At 36.8% G+C, this 20,678-nt stretch overlaps 1 protein-coding gene across 4 annotated transcripts in view; it reads right to left on the bottom strand.

Moving 5' to 3' along the window:
- The window catches only part of Trank1 (tetratricopeptide repeat and ankyrin repeat containing 1), a 99,528-nt gene that overhangs the window by 46,769 nt on the left and 32,081 nt on the right, over nucleotides 1-20,678 (bottom strand). For all 4 annotated transcript variants that reach the window (XM_078038160.1, XM_078038159.1, XM_013361226.4 and 1 more), the window contains 4 exons: nucleotides 20,234-20,352; nucleotides 17,137-17,220; nucleotides 16,380-16,518; nucleotides 12,529-12,660 (listed from right to left, as the gene is read on the bottom strand). In XM_078038160.1, coding sequence (XP_077894286.1) covers nucleotides 12,529-12,660; nucleotides 16,380-16,518; nucleotides 17,137-17,220; nucleotides 20,234-20,352 — 474 coding nt within the window. The remainder of the gene's footprint in view (nucleotides 1-12,528; nucleotides 12,661-16,379; nucleotides 16,519-17,136; nucleotides 17,221-20,233; nucleotides 20,353-20,678) is intronic.

Raw genomic sequence — 20,678 nt, 5'->3', positions numbered from 1 at the left:
GATTTCATTGTAATTGTATGACAAAAAAGGATAAAGTCAGAAGATAACTGAAAAACTGGGAGAAAAATACTCATATACCACAAAGAGATGATAAATGGAAGAATTCTTTAAAATCAAGGACAAAGGACAAAAAAATAGAAAAATGGGGAAGAGATATAAATACATAAATATGCTTTTTTGCATATTCTTTTTCAAAGAAAAATATTTTAAAATTTCTCAAATGTATGAATGATCCAACATAATTAGATAAATGCAAATTAAAATGACACCAAGAGAACAATTCTCATCTATCAGACCAGGAAAAAAAAAAGGTTAAATGTGACAACAAATTCCATTGGGAGGGCTGTGGGAAGAGAGTTACTCTCATACATTATTGGTGGTAATGAAATTGGTGCAACTTTCCTACATGAAAACTTGAATATATAACTAAACTACACTACACTATGAATTCATATGGAGTACATTCCCCAGGATATACTGTTAATGAAAAGCGAAGTGCCAAAGTGTGACTCTTCACCCAAAAAAGGAGATGTAATAAAATACGTATGTATCTGTTCACTGCTGCAAAAGGAAGAAGAAGCCTGAAATTAAAGACAGTTTATTTACAGGGGTGTACAGGTAAGGAGCACAAAGAAGGGGAAATGAGGATGGAGGGAGTGGAGCAGAAATGAGGAGGAAGTAACATTTCTCTAAATACATCTTTTAGAAAGGTCAGACTCCCAGAGAGTCTGAATCTCACAGCAATGTTTCACATGCTCTTTACATACCCCAAGTATGAATAAACAAACTAATAAGACTGGGGAAAAACAAAATATATGACAAACACTGAAAAAAAGAGCCTAAGCAATCTACAAATGACTAACAAAACCACAGTAAAGTGGGTGGGAAAGAACAGTACCTTGACTCACTGTTCAAAGGCTAAAGATAAAAAATAAAATAAGAACAGATGAACATAAAATGACTAAATAAATATAAATCTATACAATAAAAATGTTTCTCACTGAGGTATAAATTAGCAATCCTGAAATTCACAGAATCAAACAAACAAATAAATATAGAATAAATGAAAGATGTTATAAATTTTTTTATGTTACAAATTTTAAAAGGCTAAATGACCATGTGTTTAACTCAAGGTTTTTTATATAGACATATGCAGGTAGATTCAGTACTATAGATGTGAGTATCCTAGGTTAGTTTATACACATATATATTTTAGCTCTAGCTACTGAGAAGTCCTAGAAACAAATGACACTCTAATTAGAAATGTCAAACCTATTGGGCTGGGGCTATAGATCAGTAGTAATGTGCCTGCCTCACATGTGTGATGCACTGGATTTGATCCTCAGCACCACATAAAAATAAATAAAGATATTGTGTCCATCTACAACTAAACATAAATAAATAAATAGTTATTTAACCAAAAAAAGAAAGAAAGAAATGTCACACTTATTACTAGATCTTGTTTTCAATATCATCTCCAAATAGTAACCAGAGATCCCTAGAGAAGTGGAGTGGTTGATTCTAGAGCTGGGACAAGGAAATCTCAAGATGAGCTTGAAGCATTTTGTGCTTGTGAGGAAGTACTCAAAAATAGATGGAGGTTTGATGAAAAAACATAGGGGCTAATCTGAAGGAGTGACTCATAGCTAAAGATGGAGACATTTAAGCAAAAAAAAATTGATGCTACTGGATTTTATTCCATATAATAAAATAAATATCCATGAGACCATACTGACATAATTGAATAAATAAATGTATGGGCAGCCAATCTCCATCATTTTGGCTTAGGAACCGAATTCCTCAACAAGACTCCTAAAGCACAGAAGTAAAATCAGGAATCAATAAATGGGATGGAATCAAACTAAAATGCCTCTTAACAGCAAAGGAAACAATCAAGAAAGTGAAGAGAGAGCCTTCAGAATGCAACAAAATGTTTGCCACCTGCACCTCAGATAACTGCATTAATCTCCAGGATATCAAAACAACTCAAAAAACTTAACACCAAAAACCCAAATAACCCAATCAATAAAAAGGAACTTAACAGATACTTCACAGAAGAAGAAATACAAATGGTCAATAAATACATGAAAAAATGTTAAACATCTCTACCAATTAGAGAAATGCAAATTAAAACCACATTGAGATTTCATCCCACTCCAGTCAGAATGACAATTATCAATATTACACATTGCTGGTGGGACAGCAAAATGGTACAATCACTCTGGAAAGCAGTATGGAGATTCCTCAGAAAACTTGGAATGGAACTACCATTTGACCCAGTTTTCCCCTTGATTTATACCCAAAGGACATAAAATCAGCATACATATAGCGACACGGTCACATTAATGTTTATATCAGCTCAATTCACAAGAGCTAAGCTATGGAACCAACCCAGGTGCCCTTCAGCAGATGAATGGATAAAGAAAATGTAGTATGTATACACAATGGATTGTTGCTCAATCATAAAGAAGAATGAAATTATGGCATTTGCTGGTAAATGGATGGAGCTGGAGACTATCATACTAAGTGAAATAAGCCAATCTCAAAAAAAAAAAAGCTGAATGTTCTCTCTGATATGTGGATGCTAACACATAATATGTGGGTGAAGAATAGAAGGTCATTGGATTAGACAAAGGGGAATGAGGAAAGGGCTGGGGATGGTAATAAGAAAGATAACTTTCCTATGTTCATATATGAATACACATCAGTATAACTCCACATCATGTACAACCACAGGAATAGGAAGGGTTTTTTTAATTTTTTATTTGTTCTTTTTAGTTATACATGACAGTAATGACAGTAATATAATGGGAAATTATATTCCATGTATATATAACATGTCAAAATACATTTTACTGACATGTATAATTAAAAAGAATAAAATTTTAAAAATAAAATAAATATATGAGCAGAAGGAACAGCTCTTAATTACAAGAGAATTCCGAACAAAAAAGATAAAAATCAATATTGAGATTAAAGTAACAACCACTGCTGACAAAATCTACCAATGGATACTATAATTGGCCTCAAAACTTTTAAGAAGTAACAGGATTATTTGCATAGTTTTGAAGTATCTCTTCCAAGGTATTCATTAACTAGAATTTGGAAAGCTAGTAACTTTGTAGTGGAAAGACCAAAAGATCACACCTTAACCAAAAAAATCAAGGTTAACCATATAAGACATATTGACAGAATGAATCTCTTGATATGATATACTGAAAACACAAGATAATTCCTATATTCTTACCCAAAATGCATTCTGATCATGAGAAAATATAAAATAATCTCAAACTGATTCACAGTCTACAAAATAACTGACCAATATTCTTCAAAAGGATCGAAGTCATGAAAGACAAGGAAAGATCAAAAAACTGTCACAGATTGGAAGAAACTGTGTAATGTAGGATCCTGAGACAGAAAAGGTGCTTTAGTGAAAAAAAACTAGTGAAATTCATATGAGGTCTGTATAGTATTGACAGTATTATATAAATGTTATTTTCTTGATTTTAACAATTAAACTTTGATTATATAACATTGCCATTATAGGAAACTGGGGGGGGGCATAAGAAAACTTTTGCCAAATTTTATGTCTCAAATTAGTTCAAAATAAAGTTGTTTTTTTAATAATACAGTTTCCCTGATTAAAAAAAAATAGAAAGAGGAAAAGAGTTAAGGAGAAACAGAAGGAAAAAGGAGGAAAAGCAGCCTATAAAAGTTGAGAGGCCTTATCTAGCAGAGGCCATAGAGGCAGCCTGTGTATACATCTATATGGAGACAGAAAGAGCTCTCTTTACTTCACCTTTACTCAACTTTCCGAGAGCTGGAAAGGTTTCACTATGTATAATAAATAGGCTACAGATGAAAGGATAAAGAAAATGTATTCAATGGAATATGTATACACATATATACACAATGGAATATTATTCAGCATTGAAAGAAAATAAAATCATGGTATATGCAGGTAAATGGATGGAGTTGAAGAATATAAAGCTAAGTGAAGTTAGCCAATCCCAAAAAACCAAATGCCAAATATTTTCTCTGATTTAAGGATGTGGATTCATAATGTGGTTGGGAGGGGAGGGCATGGGAGGATTAGATGAATTCTAGATAGGGCTAAGGGGAGGGAGGGGAAAGGAGGGGGCGTACGGGTAGGAAAGATAGTGGAATGAGATGGACATCATTACCCTAAGTACATGTATGAAGACATGAATGATGTAACTCTACTTTGTGTACAACCAGAGATAAGAGAAATTGTGCTCTGTATGTGTAATATGAATTATAATGTGTTCTGTTGTTATATATATAACAAATTAAAATTTAAAAATTTAAATAAATAAATAGGCTACAATTGGACTGTCAAACACCATTGAGTGAACAAACATCCACATTATGAATGTTCCAGAAAGATAAGAGAAGGAAAAGGCACACAAAATATATTCAACAAAAATAATTGCTTGAAAAGATAGAGGTATACAGGTCCAAGAACCTCAAAGGACTCCCCATTACAAAAAAAAAAAAAAAAAAGTCCTCTTTGAGACACATATATAATTAAACTGTCAAAAATAACAAAACAAAAAAGGAATTCTGAAAACAGCAAGAGAAAAGTATCAAGTCACTTATGAGGGCATCCCCATTAATCTAACAGCAATTTTCTCAACAGAATAGGACAGTATATGATAAGTCCTGAAAGAAAAACTAGCCAACCAAGAATATCATAACCAGCAAAGCTATCTATTCCAAATGAAGAAGAAATACAAGACTTTCTAAGACAAGCAAACACTGGGGGAATTCATCACTATCAGATGGACACCACAAGAAAAATACTTAGGGTCTAGCATGTGCAAGGCCCTGGGTTCAATGGAAGGAAGGAAGGAAGGAAGGAAGGAAGGAAGGAAGGAAGGAAGGAAGGAAGGAAGGAAGGAAGGGAGGGAGGGAGGGAGGGAGGGAGGGAGGGAAAAGGAAAGGAAAGGAGGGAGGAAGGGGAGAGAAATGCCCTACATTAGAAGCAAAACAATGATAATAACCATAATGAAAACACATCGTAGAACAAAACTCAGTAGTACACAAAACTAAGGTACACAAAAGAGAACAAGAAGAAAATCAAACCCTATCAATAAAAATCCCACTAAACCACAAGATAAATGAGAAAAGCAGAATAAAAGAACAAAAGATATTGCTATGGTTTGGATCTAGGAATGTCCCCCTGAAAAGCTCATGTTTTAGGCAATGCAGTAATGTTCAGAGGTGAAAAGACTGGATTATGAGAGTTGTAATCTCTTCATTGGAGTAATCCACTTGATGGATTAATAATTTGATAGCCAGGCAGTAACTTTAGGCAGGTGGAGCAAAGCTGGAGGAAGTAGGTTACTGGATGTTCCTTAGGGACTATATCTTGTCCTTGGCTCCTTGAGTTCTCACTCTCTCTTCTGCTTCGTGGCTATCATGAACTAAGTAGCTCTTCTCTGCCATTTCCTCCTGTCATATTTCTACAACTATGCTATAGATTTAATGGACTAAATAGAAGTTTGCAGAACATTTCATTCAATAGCTGCAAAATACATTCTTCTCACCAGCACATGGAACATTTGCCATTTTTTAAGGCACAAAACAAGTCTCAACGAATTCAAAAATATAACATAATAGCATGTAACTTCTCTGACCACAAAGGAATAAAACTAGAAATCAAACAAGATTTATTCTCTTACCACATAGGAATAAAACCAGAAATCAAACAAGAAGGCTATGGCTAAAGCTGAGAAATAGAGCACTTGCCTAAGGCACACACAAGGTCCTAGGTTTGATCCCTTGTAACATACACACACACACACACACACACACACACACACACACACACATGAGAAACTTAAGAAATTGTAAAAATACATGAAAGTTAAACAATATACTCTTAAATAGCTAGTGGGTCAAAGAAGAAAGAAATCTAAGCAAAATTATAAAATTTCTTAAATGAAAATGAAAACACATATACCAAAATCTATGGGAGATAATAAAAGCAGTATAAACAGGTGATTTGATAGGAATTCCAAACACATTCAAAATAAAAAGAAAAACACAAATATTAAAAAAAACTGATGATAAAACCCAAGGAAGAAAAATCTAATTCAAAATTAGTAGATGGAAAGAAATAACAAAGAGTAGAAATAAGCAAAATAGAAACTAAAAAGATAAAGATCAACAAAATAAAGAGATGGGTTTTGAAAAGATAAACAAAAGCCAAAACTTTAACTAGACTAACCAAGAATAAAAGAGAAACAATTCAAATAAATAAAATCACAGATAAAAAAGGAGACATTATAACTGGTAACCACATATATACAAAGTATCATTAGGAACTATTACAAATAACTATATACCAATTAATTAGAAAACCTAAAATAAATGGATAAATTTCTGGACACACAAAATCCACTAAATCTGAACAATAAGGTCATAGAAAACATGAACAGGCTAGTAAGGAGTAACTAAATTAAACTGGAATAAAGTCTCCCTCCAAAAATATCATAGCCTAACTCTGCAGTTCTTGCCTGTAATCCCAGTGGCTCAGGAGGCTGAGGCAGGAGGATTTTGAGTTTAAAGCCAGCTTCAGCAAAAGCAAAGCACTAAGCAACTCAGTGAGACCCTGTCTCCAAGTAAAATACAAAATAAAGGTGGAGATGTGACCAGTACCAATAAATACATAAATAACATTTTAAAAAGCCCACAACCAGAAGCTTCACTGCTGAATTTTACCAAACTTATAAAGAAAAAAAGTAACACCAATTCTTCTCAAACCATTCCAAAGCATTAAAAGGAAGAAAACCTTCCTGAAACCACTCTATGAGCTCAGCATTACCTTAATACCAAGATGAGAAAAGAACATAATAACAACAACAACAACAAAAGAAAACTAGAAACAAATAGCCCAATGAACATAGATGTAATAATTCTCAAAATACTAGCAAATCAAACTGAACAGCACATCAAAAAGATTACATACCAAGTGGGATTTGTCCCAGGGATATAGTGATGGTTCTACATACATAAATCAATAAACATAATATATCTCATCAAATCAATAAACATAATACAACACCATATAAAAAAGATGAAGATTTAAAAACCATACTCTCATCTCAATAGACACAGAAAAAGACAATAAATTCAACATTCCTTCATGATAAAAAAAAAAACCTTAAAACATTAGGAGTAGAAGGAATGTACCTCAACACAATAAGAAATAGCCTATACCATACTTAATAGAGAAAAGATGAAGTAATTTCCTCTAAGATAACAAGTCAAGGATGCTCACTTTCACCTTCAATTTAACACATTACTAGAAGTCAAATTATCCCTGTTGGAAGATGACATGATTTTATATATAGAAAAAAACTAACTATTTCACCACAAAGAAAAACTGATTTAAACTAATAAATAGATTCAGTATGGTTGCAGGATACAAAAATCAACATGTAAAAATAAGTAGCTTTTTTATACAAAAATAATGAAGTTGCTGAGAAATACATCAAGAAAGAAAAACCATTCACAGTAGCTACAAAAAAAATCTAGGAATAAATTTAACCAAGGAAATGAATGATATCTACAATGAAAATTACAAAACACTGATGAAGGAAATTCAAGAGGGCATTAAAAAATGAAAAGATATCCTATATTGATATATCAGAAGAATTAATATTGTTAAAATGTCCATATTACAAAAAGTGATCTACAGATTCAATGCAATTCCTATAAAAACAGCAAAGACATTCATTGAGGAAATAGAAAAAAATCTTACAGTTTGTGTGGAATCACTAAAAATCCCAAATAGCCAAAGCAATCCTGAGAAAAAAAGAACAAAGTTGTAACCATTACCACGCCTAACATATTATAGCCATGCTCAGCAGTACACACCTATAATCCCAGTAGGTCAGGAGGATGAGGCAGGAGGATCCTGAGTTCAAAGCCAGCTTTAGCAAAAGCAAGGCACTAAGCAACTCAGTGAGACCCTATCTCTAAATAAAATACAAAATAGGGTTAGAGATGTGGCTCAGTGGTCAAGTGCACCTGTGTTCAATCCCTAGTACCTGCACCAAGAAAAAAAAAAAACATATTACAAAGCCATGGTAACTAAGACAATATAATACTGGCATAAAAACAGACTTAAGAGAGCAACAGAACAGAATAGAGAACACCGAAATATATCCATGTAATTACAACCAAATAATTTTCAACAAAATAAGCAAGAATATATGCTGGAGAAAGGAAGTCTCATCAATAAATGGTGCTGAGGAAACTAGATATCCATATGCTTTCAAAAGAAACTAGATCACTATCTCTCACCACACAAAAAAAAATCAACTCAAAATGATCAAAGATTTAAATGTATGACTCAAAACTATGAAACTATTAAGTGAATACAGAGAAGAAACACTTTAGGACATTGGTCTTGGCAAAGATGTTTTTGGACATCACCACAATAGTATAGGAAGTAAAGATAAAAATTGACATATGGGATTAAATCAAAGCGAAAATCATCTGTATAGCTAAGGACACAATCAACAGAATAAAGACAGTAAACAGACAACCTACAGAATGGGAGAAAATATTTTAAAACTATTCTTCTAACAAGGGATTAACTTCCAGAATTTGCAAACTCAAACAGAAAAAAAAAAGTCCAACTAAAAAACCAGCAAATAGCCTGAATAAACATTTTTCAAAAAGTGATATTCAAATAGCCAACAAGTACATGAAATAATGTTCAAAATAACTAATCATCAAGAAAACATAAATCAAAGCCACATTGAAACATCTCACCCCAGTTGGGATGGCTATTATAAAAAAGACAAAAAATAATAAGTGCTAGTAAGGATACAGATAAAGAAAAACTCACACACTGTTTTGAGGAGTGTAAATTAGTGTACCTACTATGGAAACAGTTTCAAGTTTCCTCAAAAATTTAGAAACAGAACTTCTATATGATCCAGCAATTCCACTACTGTAATTGCAATCAGTATGTCAAAGAGACATTTGCACCACCATGCTTACTACAGCATTTTTCACAATAAGCAAGATATGGAATAAACCTAAGTTTCCATCCACAGAAGAATGAATAAAGAAAATGGATACACACACAATGGACTATTATTCAGTCTCAAAAAGAATGAAATTCTATCATTTTCAGCAACAGGGATAGATCTTAAGTTAAAAAAAATGCAATCAGAGAAAAACAAATAATGCATGTTCTTATGTACAGGTTGTGATAGTTAATTTTGGTTGTCAACTTGAGAAGATTAAGACATGCCTAGTGGGGCTGGGGATGTGGCTCAAGCGGTAGCGCGCTCGCCTAGTATGCGTGCGGCCCAGGTTCGATCCTCAGCACCACATACCAACAAAGATGTTGTGTCCGCCGAGAACTAAGAAATAAATATTAAGAATTCTCTCTCTCTCTCTCTCTCTCTCTCTCTCTCTCTCTCTCTCTCTCTCTCTCTCTGTCTCTCTCTCTCTGTCTCTCTCTCTCCCCCTCTCCTCTCTCACTCTCTCTTTAAAAAAAAAAAAAAAAAAAGACATGCCTAGAGAACTAGTAAAGCATATTTCTGGGTGTGTTCATGAGGGTGTTTCCAGAAAAGATTGGTGTATGTGTCAGTGAACGCAGTGGGGAAGACCTGCCCCATATGTAGGCAGCACCATCAAATAAGCTAAGGGCTAGGGATATAGCTCAGTTGGTAGAGTCCTTGCCTCACATGTACAAATCCCTAGGTTCAATACCCAGTACCACAATAAATAAATACTAGCTGAGGGCTCAGATGAAACAAAAGAGCAGAAGAAGGGGAAACCAGCTCTTGTTCAAACTTTCCGTTTCAGAGTGTGTGTGTTTCTCTGATGCTGTCACCCATAGACATCAGAGTGCAGACCCCTCAGCCTTTCAATACAGACTGGAACCAATGGTTCTCCATGGGGTTTTGGGGTCTGTGGCCTTAGACAGGGTCTATATCATTGGCCCCTCTCTTGTTCTAAAGCTTCCAGTTTCTTGGACTGATAAATTACTGATTTCTCTGGCTATCCACTTACTTTTCATCCTCTAATAATGTAAGCCAATCTAATAAAGTCCCTCTTATATAATATATATTTGCATTAGACAGTGCTGATTATTGGATATGGAAAATGACAAACCCCAAAATAGTGTGACCTGAGGAAAGGGGATGAAGGAGAAGGTAATATATTGATCTTTTCCCAATACATTCTTTCCCAGTGACAAGACAGGCTCCAGGAAGGAGATATCCATCAAGTCTGGAATGACAGTCTCTGAGAAGAGGCCAAAGCATTAATCCTTCCCCCAAAAAAAATCCTTTTCCAGATACTGACTGCTGACCCCAGACCCTCCATCTGGCCCAGTAAAGACAAATCCCAGATATTGACCACTGACCCCAGACCCCCAGTAAGAACAGATCTCAAATTCCTGAGTGCCCAAACTGACACACTCATTAATTAAAGTCACCTTTCAGTGTAACCTGCATAAGCATAAGCTCCCCCTTTGGTCAGTGGCTCATTTTCCACCAGGAAAGTGGGTCCATCAGAGGCACGACTTATTCCTGAATAAAGGCTTTTGCTGATATGATGAAGTTTGCATCCGGCCCAGTCCTTTTGTGCTAACATTTACTAAAACTAGAATGCTTGCCAATTTAGCACTAAAGTCATGACACGTCTATAAAATACCCAAATGTTAGTCAAGCTACATGGATAATAGGAGACCTAGAGGTATGTTTCTTTGCAAAGTCCTTACTTGAAATGTTTTTTTCTTGATGATTTGCAGGGCTGAAATATGTAAGAACAGCATAGTAATTGGTGGCATAGAATTTAACTATAAATTAATAAGTTAATATTAGTTTTAGCACATGCTGGAGCCAGTACATACCATTCATAGTTCACAAGAGCCAACTGTCCAAAAATAATGCAAGCTAATTAATAACATGATAAAAAACATATTAAAAACAAAACAAAGTATGTAGCTTCGTGGACAAAAAAAAAGGAATGATGTACTACTAATTCATGCTATAATATGGATGAACCTTGAAAATATGCTAGTAGAAAAAAGCCAGTCCCCAAAATCTACATATTATACAATTACACTGACATGAAATTTCTAGAAAAGGCAAATCCATAGAGACAGAAAGTAGATTAGATTAGTGGTTGCCTAGGACTGGAGGGGTAGGGGAAATAGGGAATGACTGCTAATGGATATGGAGCTTCTTTGGGAGATAACAAAAATGTTCTAAAATTTACTGTGATGATGGCTGCACAACTCTGCAAATTTACTAAAAAGCATTACATTGTACACATTAAACAGGTGAATTATATCATCATGAATTATATTTTAATAAATCTCAAAAAAAATCCATAGGGGCTGGAGGTATATCTCAGATGGTAAAGTGCTTGTCTTGTATGCATAAAGCCCTGGGTTCAATCCCCAGCACCACCAAAAAAAAAAACAAAAATCCAAAGGACACTCTTTCTCTGTTGTCCTACATATAGGTTCCTGGGTCCCAGTTCAGTGGGGAACCACATTAGAAAAACAAGACTCACCAGCTCCTCTGGAGACCTGATTAAAAGAGAATTTTTGAGACCTGCTGCAATTTCTGAGGACCCACCAAACTAGAGGCCACCAAAAGGAGTCATTTAGGCTATGTCTGCTCCACAGGTATGTTTAATTCTGATCAGCCATTTGAAAATCATGAGATATCACAGTTTTTTTTAAATTCACATTCCAAATGTTTCATGCCATTACAAGATGACAGCCCATCCTGGTGCCCATGATCAGCTTCAGGCTGCAATGGCAGCAGACACAAGCTCCCCATAGCTCCCTGTCACCTTCCTTCCACTGAGTCTGAGAGCCCATTACCTTTATGGAAAAAAAAAAATGTATCCTCCATCCAAAACAGGAAACAAAGACCGAGAAGCTTGAGAGTTTGAGGGAAAATGGATGGCATCAGAGAGCTCTATGGGAGTGAACATCTTCTTGTTTCACAAACTAAGTAAGTCCATGTCCAAAGAACCAGTTTTTCCCTATATGTACCAGCCTCTCTTCCATGTGGCCTGCCTGGCCCCAGTAAGTATGGAAGGCTACATATAGTTCCTGTGTTAAATTCTAAGTTCCAGGAAGGCAAGACCACATCTATTGTCTGGCTCAGAGTTAAACTCTGCAGCTAACACAAATCTGGCATAAAATAAAGCAACTTGTAACATGCAATGTGAGGAGGAGGGGGACAAACACAGCCAAAGCACATGTTTTTGGGTCATTCAAGCTTGCAGAAGCCACTTAAAGCCAAAAAATAAGTGATCCCAGCAATTCTTCCCCCTCACCCCACCCCCTTTTTACATACAGCCTATTATCCCAATCATGCTGAATTCAAGGGAAAGATTAGCCCTATGAGGCTGCCACAAGGTGGGAAGAGAAAAGGTGGTGGTGAGTTATGTGGGTTTTCTAAGCCTGAAACTACCAGGCCCACACCACCCCTCCAGCACAGTGCTGCCACTTACGCTTGATGAGGTATCCTGGGGAGTGGGCAGCGACAACGTGCAGGACAGTGCAGCCATCCTCATCCTTCTGGTTAATGCGGCCTTTCCATTCAGGCTTATGGTCCATTAACCACCTGAAAAGCTGGTTTTCCCCTAGAGGGAATTAAAATTGGTTATAGATGTTATTTTTTACATACATAAAATCAGCAAAGCAAATCAATGTGTGCCACACTAAGGTAATAAATGGTAAATCCAACACGTTTCCACTCACCAGAAACAGGTATGGGGAGACACAGGAATGTGTAAATGGAAAAGATGAATTATAGAAAGTTATTCATTTTAAGCTCAGGTCAGATTTCCTAAAAGCCTGAAATAGGGATTTTCATACATGTGATTTATTGAGGGAAAGTCGGAGATTTTTTTTCTCTATTATTTTCTTTTTTTATTATTATTAGTTGTTCAAACATTATAAAGTTCTTGACATATCATATTTCATACATTTGATTCAAGCAGATTATGAACTCCCATTTTTACCCTATATACATATTACAGATTCACATCGGTTACACATCTACTTTTTTACCTACTGCCATACTAGTGTATGTTGTATTTTGCTGCCTTTCCTATCCTCTACTATCCCCCCTCCCCTCCCCTTCCCTCCCCTCGCCTCCCATCTTCTCTCCCTACCCCATCTACTGTAATTCATTTCTCTCTCTTGTTTTTCCCCCTTTCCCCTCACTTCCTCTTATATGTAATTTTGTATAACAATGAGGGTCTCCTTCCTTTACCATGCAATTTCCCTTCTCTCTCTCTTTCCCTCCCCACTCTCGTCCCTGTTTAGTGGTGATCTTCTTCTCATGCTCTTCCTCTCTATTCTGTTCTTAGTTGCTCTCCTTATATCAAAGATGACATTTGGCATTTGTTTTTTAGGGACTGGCTAGCTTCACTTAGCATAATCTGCTCTAGTGCCATCCATTTCCCTGCAAATTCCATGATTTTGTCATTTTTTAGTGCAGAGTAATACTCCATTGTGTATAAATGCCACATTTTTTTTATCAATTCATCTATTGAAGGGCATCTAGGTTGGTTCCACAGTCTAGCTATTGTGAATTGTGCTGCTATGAACATTGCTGTAGCAGTGTCCCTATAGTACGCTCTTTTAAGGTCTTCAGGGAATAGTCCAAGAAGGGGGATAGCTGAGTCAAATGGTGGTTCCATTCCCAGCTTTCCAAGGAATCTCCATACTGCTTTCCAAATTGGCCGCACCAATTTGCAGTCCCACCAGCAATGTACAAGTATAACCTTTTCCCCACATCCACGCTAGCACTCGTTGTTGTTTGACTTCAGAATGGCTGCCAATCTTACTGGAGTGAGATGGTATCTTAGGGTGGTTTTGATTTGTATTTCTCTGATTGCTAATGATGGTGAGCATTTTTTCATGTACTTGTTAATTGATTATATGTCCTCCTCTGAGAAGTGTCTGTTCAGGTCCTTGGCCCATTTGTTGATTGGGTTATTTGTTATCTTATTGTCTAATTTTTTGAGTTCTTTGTATACTCTGGATATTAGGACTCTATCTGAAGTGTGAGGAGTAAAAATTTGTTCCCAGGATGTGGGCTCCCTATTTACCTCTTTTATTGTTTCTCTTGCTGAGAAAAAACTTTTTAGTTTAAGTAAGTCCCATTTGTTGATTCTTGTTATTAACTCTTGTGCTATGGGTGTCCTATTAAGAAATTTGGAGCCCGACCCCACAATATGTAGATCGGAGCCAACTTTTTCTTCTATCAGACGCAGAGTCTCTGATTTGATATCAAGCTCCTTGATCCATTTTGAGTTAACTTTTGTGCATGGCAAGAGAAGGGGATTCAGTTTCATTTTGTTGCATATGGATTTCCAGCACCATTTGTTGAAGATGCTATCCTTCCTCCATTGCATGCTTTTAGCCCCTTTATCAAATATAAGATAGTTGTAACTTTGTGGATTAGTCTCTGTGTCCTCTATTCTGTACCACTGGTCCATCCGCCTGTTTTGGTACCAGTACCATGCTGTTTTTGTTATTATTGCTCTGTAGTATAGTTTGAAATCTGGTATCGCTATACTGCCTGATTCACACTTCCTGCTTAGAGTTAGTTGCTTTTGCTATTCTGGGTATTTTATTTTTCCATATGAATTTCATGATTGCTTTATCTATTTCTACAAGAAATGTCATTGGGATTTTGATTGGCATTGCATTGAACCTATAGAGAACTTTTGGTAATATCGCCACTTTGTCAGAGATTTTTATACATGTGATTTATCAAGGGAAAGACAGAGATCTCAGGAGAAAGACAGTAGGACAGGGTTAGGGAAGGAGCTAAGCAAGGAAATGGCCTTGACTGCAGTTGGCTCCAGCCTGATCTCTCCAGCAGTTCTAGGGCATGAATTGTACTACAGCTCTGACCTACCCTCAAGGCCTGGGCTGATCTTTGTATTCCCTACTCAATCAGTCAAAAAGGAACAGAATGTCCTCAAGAAAGAAGGCAAGGTTGAGGGAGAACCTCCCTGGGAAGGGATGTCTAGGAGTAAAAAGCTCCTGGCCAAAGAAGCAACTGTGAGTTGTTATATGCCAACAAAGACAGCAGGTGGGGACAGGCATTGTTGTAAAGAGAATATGGAAAGGGCACCACTAGTCCATTTCAGTTATCAAGTTAGGATCTCTGATTAGATTGTCCTACTCCATCATTATCAACAGGAAATAGATTTTAAGTGTTTTCCTAGATTCCTTCCCTGTAGCTCCTGAGATCTAGGAAAGCCACATACCCCTGTCAACTCTGTGGATACCATTTGCACCATGTTAGAGTTGTCCTCTAAGAAACCAATCAGGGATAAACTTAAAGACATCATTTTTACCAATTCTGCCTATAACAGCAGGAGCTTACTTAAAGAGTAGACTAGTGGAGAGAAATGACATTATAACTAGGATAATTAACCAGGGAAACACTTTTCTGCATTCCAGTTACCTAATTTGAAACTGAGAAGATTGGATTCAACTGCCTTTTTTTTTTTTTTTTTTTTTTTTTTTTGGTACTGGGGATTGAACCCAGGGACACTTATGAAATAGATATGGCAAGACAAAAATCTGTCAAAAACAAAGATGGGGGCTAAGGCCTCAAACTTCTGGCCATCCCAACCACTCCAATTCCTGTGGAGGCAAGTAGATGGGAACTTGTTTTCTTGACACCTTTTGGTTCTAAAATGGTTTGGGCAAATGTTCAACATTGATGCCCCGTATGTCTGGCAAAGAAAAACATGCTTCTGTCTAAAGTGTGAGTGAGTGTATGTGTCAATGATAGAATAAAAATATTTTTAAATTTAAATCTTATAACCAGATGGTGAAGCTTACAAAAATTTTTTTTTACAAAAATAGCAGTCTTCTAAAAGAACAGAACCCAACTGTATCAATAATAACCATGTTTCCCTTAGGATCTCACAGCTGAAGTTCCACAACACAGCAGCAGGCCCTCTGGGCTACAGAGAAAATAAATGTGGAGGGGAAAGGACCATCAAAACTGCCTTTGCCAGGAGGGAAAATCACAGGTCTCCCCAGAGTGCTGCCCAGAAGCATATGTCTGTTCCAAGTCCTTTCCTTAGGTCCCAGGGATTCACCCTGTTGTCAGATATGTCCAGGATTACAGAATCCTTTCAATTTAAATCTCTTATAGCTACTAGTTCCCAGGAGAAATGAAAATGACACCATTGTGCTGCTCCTTTAATTCATTTGAAATTTTAAATCATTTGGATAGTCTCCATTCAACTGGTTAAATTCTGATTTTATTTTGAGCTCAGCAGAGACCAAGGTCTAAGAGCTGGAGGGCAGCTAGGAGAACACTCACTTGCTTGGATACAGAGTCGCATGAGCGCATGAAGAGGATATGGTCCTATCGTCTCAATACTTGCACCAATGGAGATGAGCCACTGGACTAACTTGGGCACCTGTTCCATTTTCTCATAAAGTCCAATGAAGACATATTTCTGGAAAAGATTCAGACACACACACAGAGGAATAATCATAAGAATTATGGAAATTAAATACAACTATATTGTTATGGTTTGGATTTGGCTCATGTGCCAAAAAGCTTGGTCCCCAGATGGTGGCACTACAAATATGTGGTGGAAACTTCAGGAGGTAGAGCCTAGTTGAAGAAGCAGATCATAAGGGGTATGCCTTTGAAGGAGATATTAGGACTGGAGCCCCGTCCCCTTTCTCTCTGCTTTTCAGCCGCCATGAGGAGGTAAGCGTCTTTGTTCTACCTTGTGCTCCCCACCATGATGTTCTACCTTACCACAGGTCCTAAAGCAGTACTGCCAGCTGACCATGGACTGAAACCATGAGCCAAAATAAATCTTTCCTCCTTTTAAATTGTTAATCTCAGGTATTTTGTCACAGCAACGAAAAGCTAACACAAAAATATGTAATTTAAAATTCCTTTGCCCATAAAGTTTGGAATTAATAAAACCTGGATTTGCTGTAGTCCAAGTTTAAGATTATTATAAATAACAAATTTGTGGTGAGGCAGCTGAAAGGGAAGCCCCAAATACAAGGCTGAAGTGGCCTGATTTGAAACTATAAGTTTCAAGAAGTCACCTTACCTCAAAGAGACTTTTCAGTGACAACTCAGGGACATGAATATTTTCTGGTAGTCTGTCTTTTTTTGCTGACAACAGTAGAAATGACTGATAGGAGGGAGGAAAAAAGAAAAGGTTGGAGTAATAATGTTCTTCACATAGGTTATCAGAGCATAAAGATTATTTTAAGCCTTAAACAAACAAACAAAAAAACATGCTTTAGCTCTGTCCTTTTTTTGCTGTTGCTAAGCTACCTATCAAGTTTTTCAGCCTAAGTATTGAGAATCAATGTCTTCCTGTTTTTGCTGAAGACTAAGTTCTCTCCATACTTCCTCAATGCCTGCTGAGGACAGGAGCAGCCCATGTCACACAGCATTGCACACAGACAGTATAGTGACAGCAGGGTAAAAAAGTAATTCCCTGCCAAGTTCTTAAAGTATGACCAGAAGACTTGAGTCCTTCAGAAATATTACATCCTGATCAATTCTTTAACATACCAGTGTTTCATAAGCCCCAAGTACTTGGGGCCCATTAGACCCTATTGTGTGGTATGGTAGAACCAACTAGTGAGCTGATTGTGCACATCTCTTCCTATCTTAGCTGTGATGAGAGTATTTACACTATGGAAATTGGCAAATACTACAAATCAGGTTTCTCTCTCTTTCTCTCTCTCTCTTCCTCCCCCCCCCCCCCGCCCACCCACGCCAGAAGGTCAGTTGTTCAACCATGACCTTATGTAAAATCATGAAACCTAACTTCAGAGAATTTAAGCAAATTTTCCAAGGTCAGGCATACTCTGAACCGCCCCTAATGAGATCATCCAGGTATGCCAACAGGATGAATAACTCCAGGCTCTGGTATGACTCACTCTCAATTCCAACCTCCCTCATATATACCCTTGTCAAAAGACTTAGGACTTCAGAAATTGATACTATGGCCTCATCTTTCTCCTAACTTCTTTCAGTTTGGTGTCACTTAAATAAGCACGTGCCCACACTCAACCCAAGATCTTGGCCTTTGACAGTCCTGATTGCTGGTCTGGCTTTTATGAGATGCCTGTTTCCAGTAATTGAGAATTACCAGGCCCCACTGCAGCCAAAATGTCAGAACTGTGCTCTGGTTTGAACATGAGGTATCCTCCAAAAGCTCATGTGTGAGATGATGCAGGCCTATTTGGAGGTAAAATGATCAGATTATAAGAGATGCAAACTAATTGGTGGGTTAATCTATTTGATGGATTAATAATTTGAATGAACTACTGTAATGCGTGGTAACTCTAGGCAAGTAGGGTGTAGAAAGAATGTCACTGGGAGCATAACTTTGGGGTTTTTTTCCCCCGTCCCCTGGCACCTTGTCCTCCCTCTCTGCTTCCTGGCTGCCATGAGCTGAGCAGCTTTCTTACACCATACCTTTCTACAATGATGTCTGCGTCATCTTGGACCCAGAGCAATGAAGCCAGTCAACCATGAACTGAACCTCTGAAACTGTGAACTCAAAATAAACTTTTCTTCTTCTAAGTTGTTCTTGCTGGGTATTTTGGTCACAGTGACAAAATACTGACTAACACAACCTACTACTTGGGCTGTATTCCTGATGTTTATTGTTTGCATGGAATGATAATCTATTAGAAGCTGCCTGGATCCCATTCTTTCACATCCACCTAGGCCATGGAATTTTATTCATGTCCACCTCACACTGGGAAGAGAGAACCCAGCTCCTTCCTAAGTCTGTATAAATTGGAATTTCTGCTAATGAAGACTAAGACCTCCTAGAGATTTACCTTAGTAGTAGAATCACAGAATTTCAGAACTTTCTAAAAATAAAGCTGGAAAGATCCTTATTGATAGATCTGAGTCCACCCTTTTTATCCAAAGAGAAAAGATCCAAAATGTCATAACAGGGTCCTGGATTTCTGATTTCTTGATCTCCAAGAGTTTAGTCTGCTTTCCTGATCCTTGCTGCCTGCCCTCCTAAGAACTTTTAATATGGAAGTAAGCTTCAAGAGACCATGGCTAAACTTAATGGAGTTTCCCATGAACCCATGAAACTATATGTACAATTATCTGTGAATGCAAAGAGAGCCCCATAGTTTTCATTAGATTTCTACTGGAATTCATGACCTTGCCAAAAATTGAATTTATCTATTCTAAAGTCATCTAACTTGCCTAGATCTAGAGTCCTTAACAGTTTTCCCTTGATTCTGGTAAACTTTCTGGAATGCCCAACTTTAGAAAACCTAACAGCCCCTTCCTAATCAATCTCCCAGCCTTGGCCACCTTATTCTCATGAGCACTTACAACCCATCATCAAGGAAAACTACTATTCGATGGGCATTTAGCATATATCAGGTATCACAGAACTTCCTAGCTCAGTGCCTAGCACAATAAGTATTAGCTAATGTTATTATTAGATACTCTAGTCCATTATTTCTTAATTCTAAAAAAAAAAAACTTTAAAGAAAAAGTTTGTATGTTGCAACTTACAAATTAGGAAATGAGGCTCAAAGGGGAAGTAATCAAACCAAAGCAGCAAGTGGAGGATTAGGATTCATGGATACCTACACCCTCATTTAGCAGCTATTCCCTGGTTTTTGCAGATACTTAAAATTATTCAGAAACCCTCTGATCAGCACACAGGTCCTCTGGGGCTCAGAATAGCTGAAGCACAACAAGGAATTATGAAAATGAATGTACAATGTTCATTGTCCTCATCTCACATAACACTGAAGACACAGATGAAGAGGCCAGATTGCCACAGACTAAGTATTTTTACTATCTTAAAAAAAAAGAGAGAGAAATTGGTTGATTAAGATTTCTCAATAACTTTCTATCTTTAACACTATTTCAATTAAAAAGCTACTGATATCAAGATAAACAAATAATACTTCACAATCCCTCAGTGTGAAAAGAAAGAAATAATTTCATCAAAAACATACTTTCCAAGGCTGGAGTGGTGGCTCAGGGGTAGACCGCTTGCCTAGCATGTGCAAGGCCCTGGGTTCGATCCTCAGTACCACATAAAAATAAATAAATAAATAAAAGGTATTGTGTCCAACTACAACTAAAAAATAAATATTAAAAAGTATACTTTCCCCATAAGAGAGCCAGTTCCTTTTACTTACATGCCATAATCCTTTCTTTGCCAACTTTTCTATTACAGATTGCCACACTTCTGTTGAAAATCCAGTAGTGAAAATATGATCAAAGCAGGGCAAAAAGCTCTGCAAAACAATGGAGTCACCTGAAAAAAATTCCATAGTTTAGAAATGTTAATGTAGACCACACACAGACAAATGGTAATTAAAAATCTTAAAAAGAAAGGCATTTCAAAGTATAAAGTCCTTTATAATTGACTGAAGTGGCAATCATTTTACATTTACCCATAAAATTAATCTCCAAAGAGTCAGGAGGCATAATGTGGGCTAACATCTACTTAGCCTTTCTATTTGCAGGGCCCAGTGATAAATGCTTATATTTAATTTCTCAAACAAACCACTAAGGCAGTGTCTATTTTCTGCACTTACAGAGGAGGAAATGGAAGCTCAAGGGAAGTTACAAAAGTCAATT

This window comes from Ictidomys tridecemlineatus, chromosome 2, assembly GCF_052094955.1.
Source record: "Ictidomys tridecemlineatus isolate mIctTri1 chromosome 2, mIctTri1.hap1, whole genome shotgun sequence".
Classification (NCBI taxonomy): domain Eukaryota; kingdom Metazoa; phylum Chordata; class Mammalia; order Rodentia; family Sciuridae; genus Ictidomys; species Ictidomys tridecemlineatus.
Note: the sequence above shows the minus strand (reverse complement) of the source record. Positions and strands in the feature narration are given on the sequence as shown.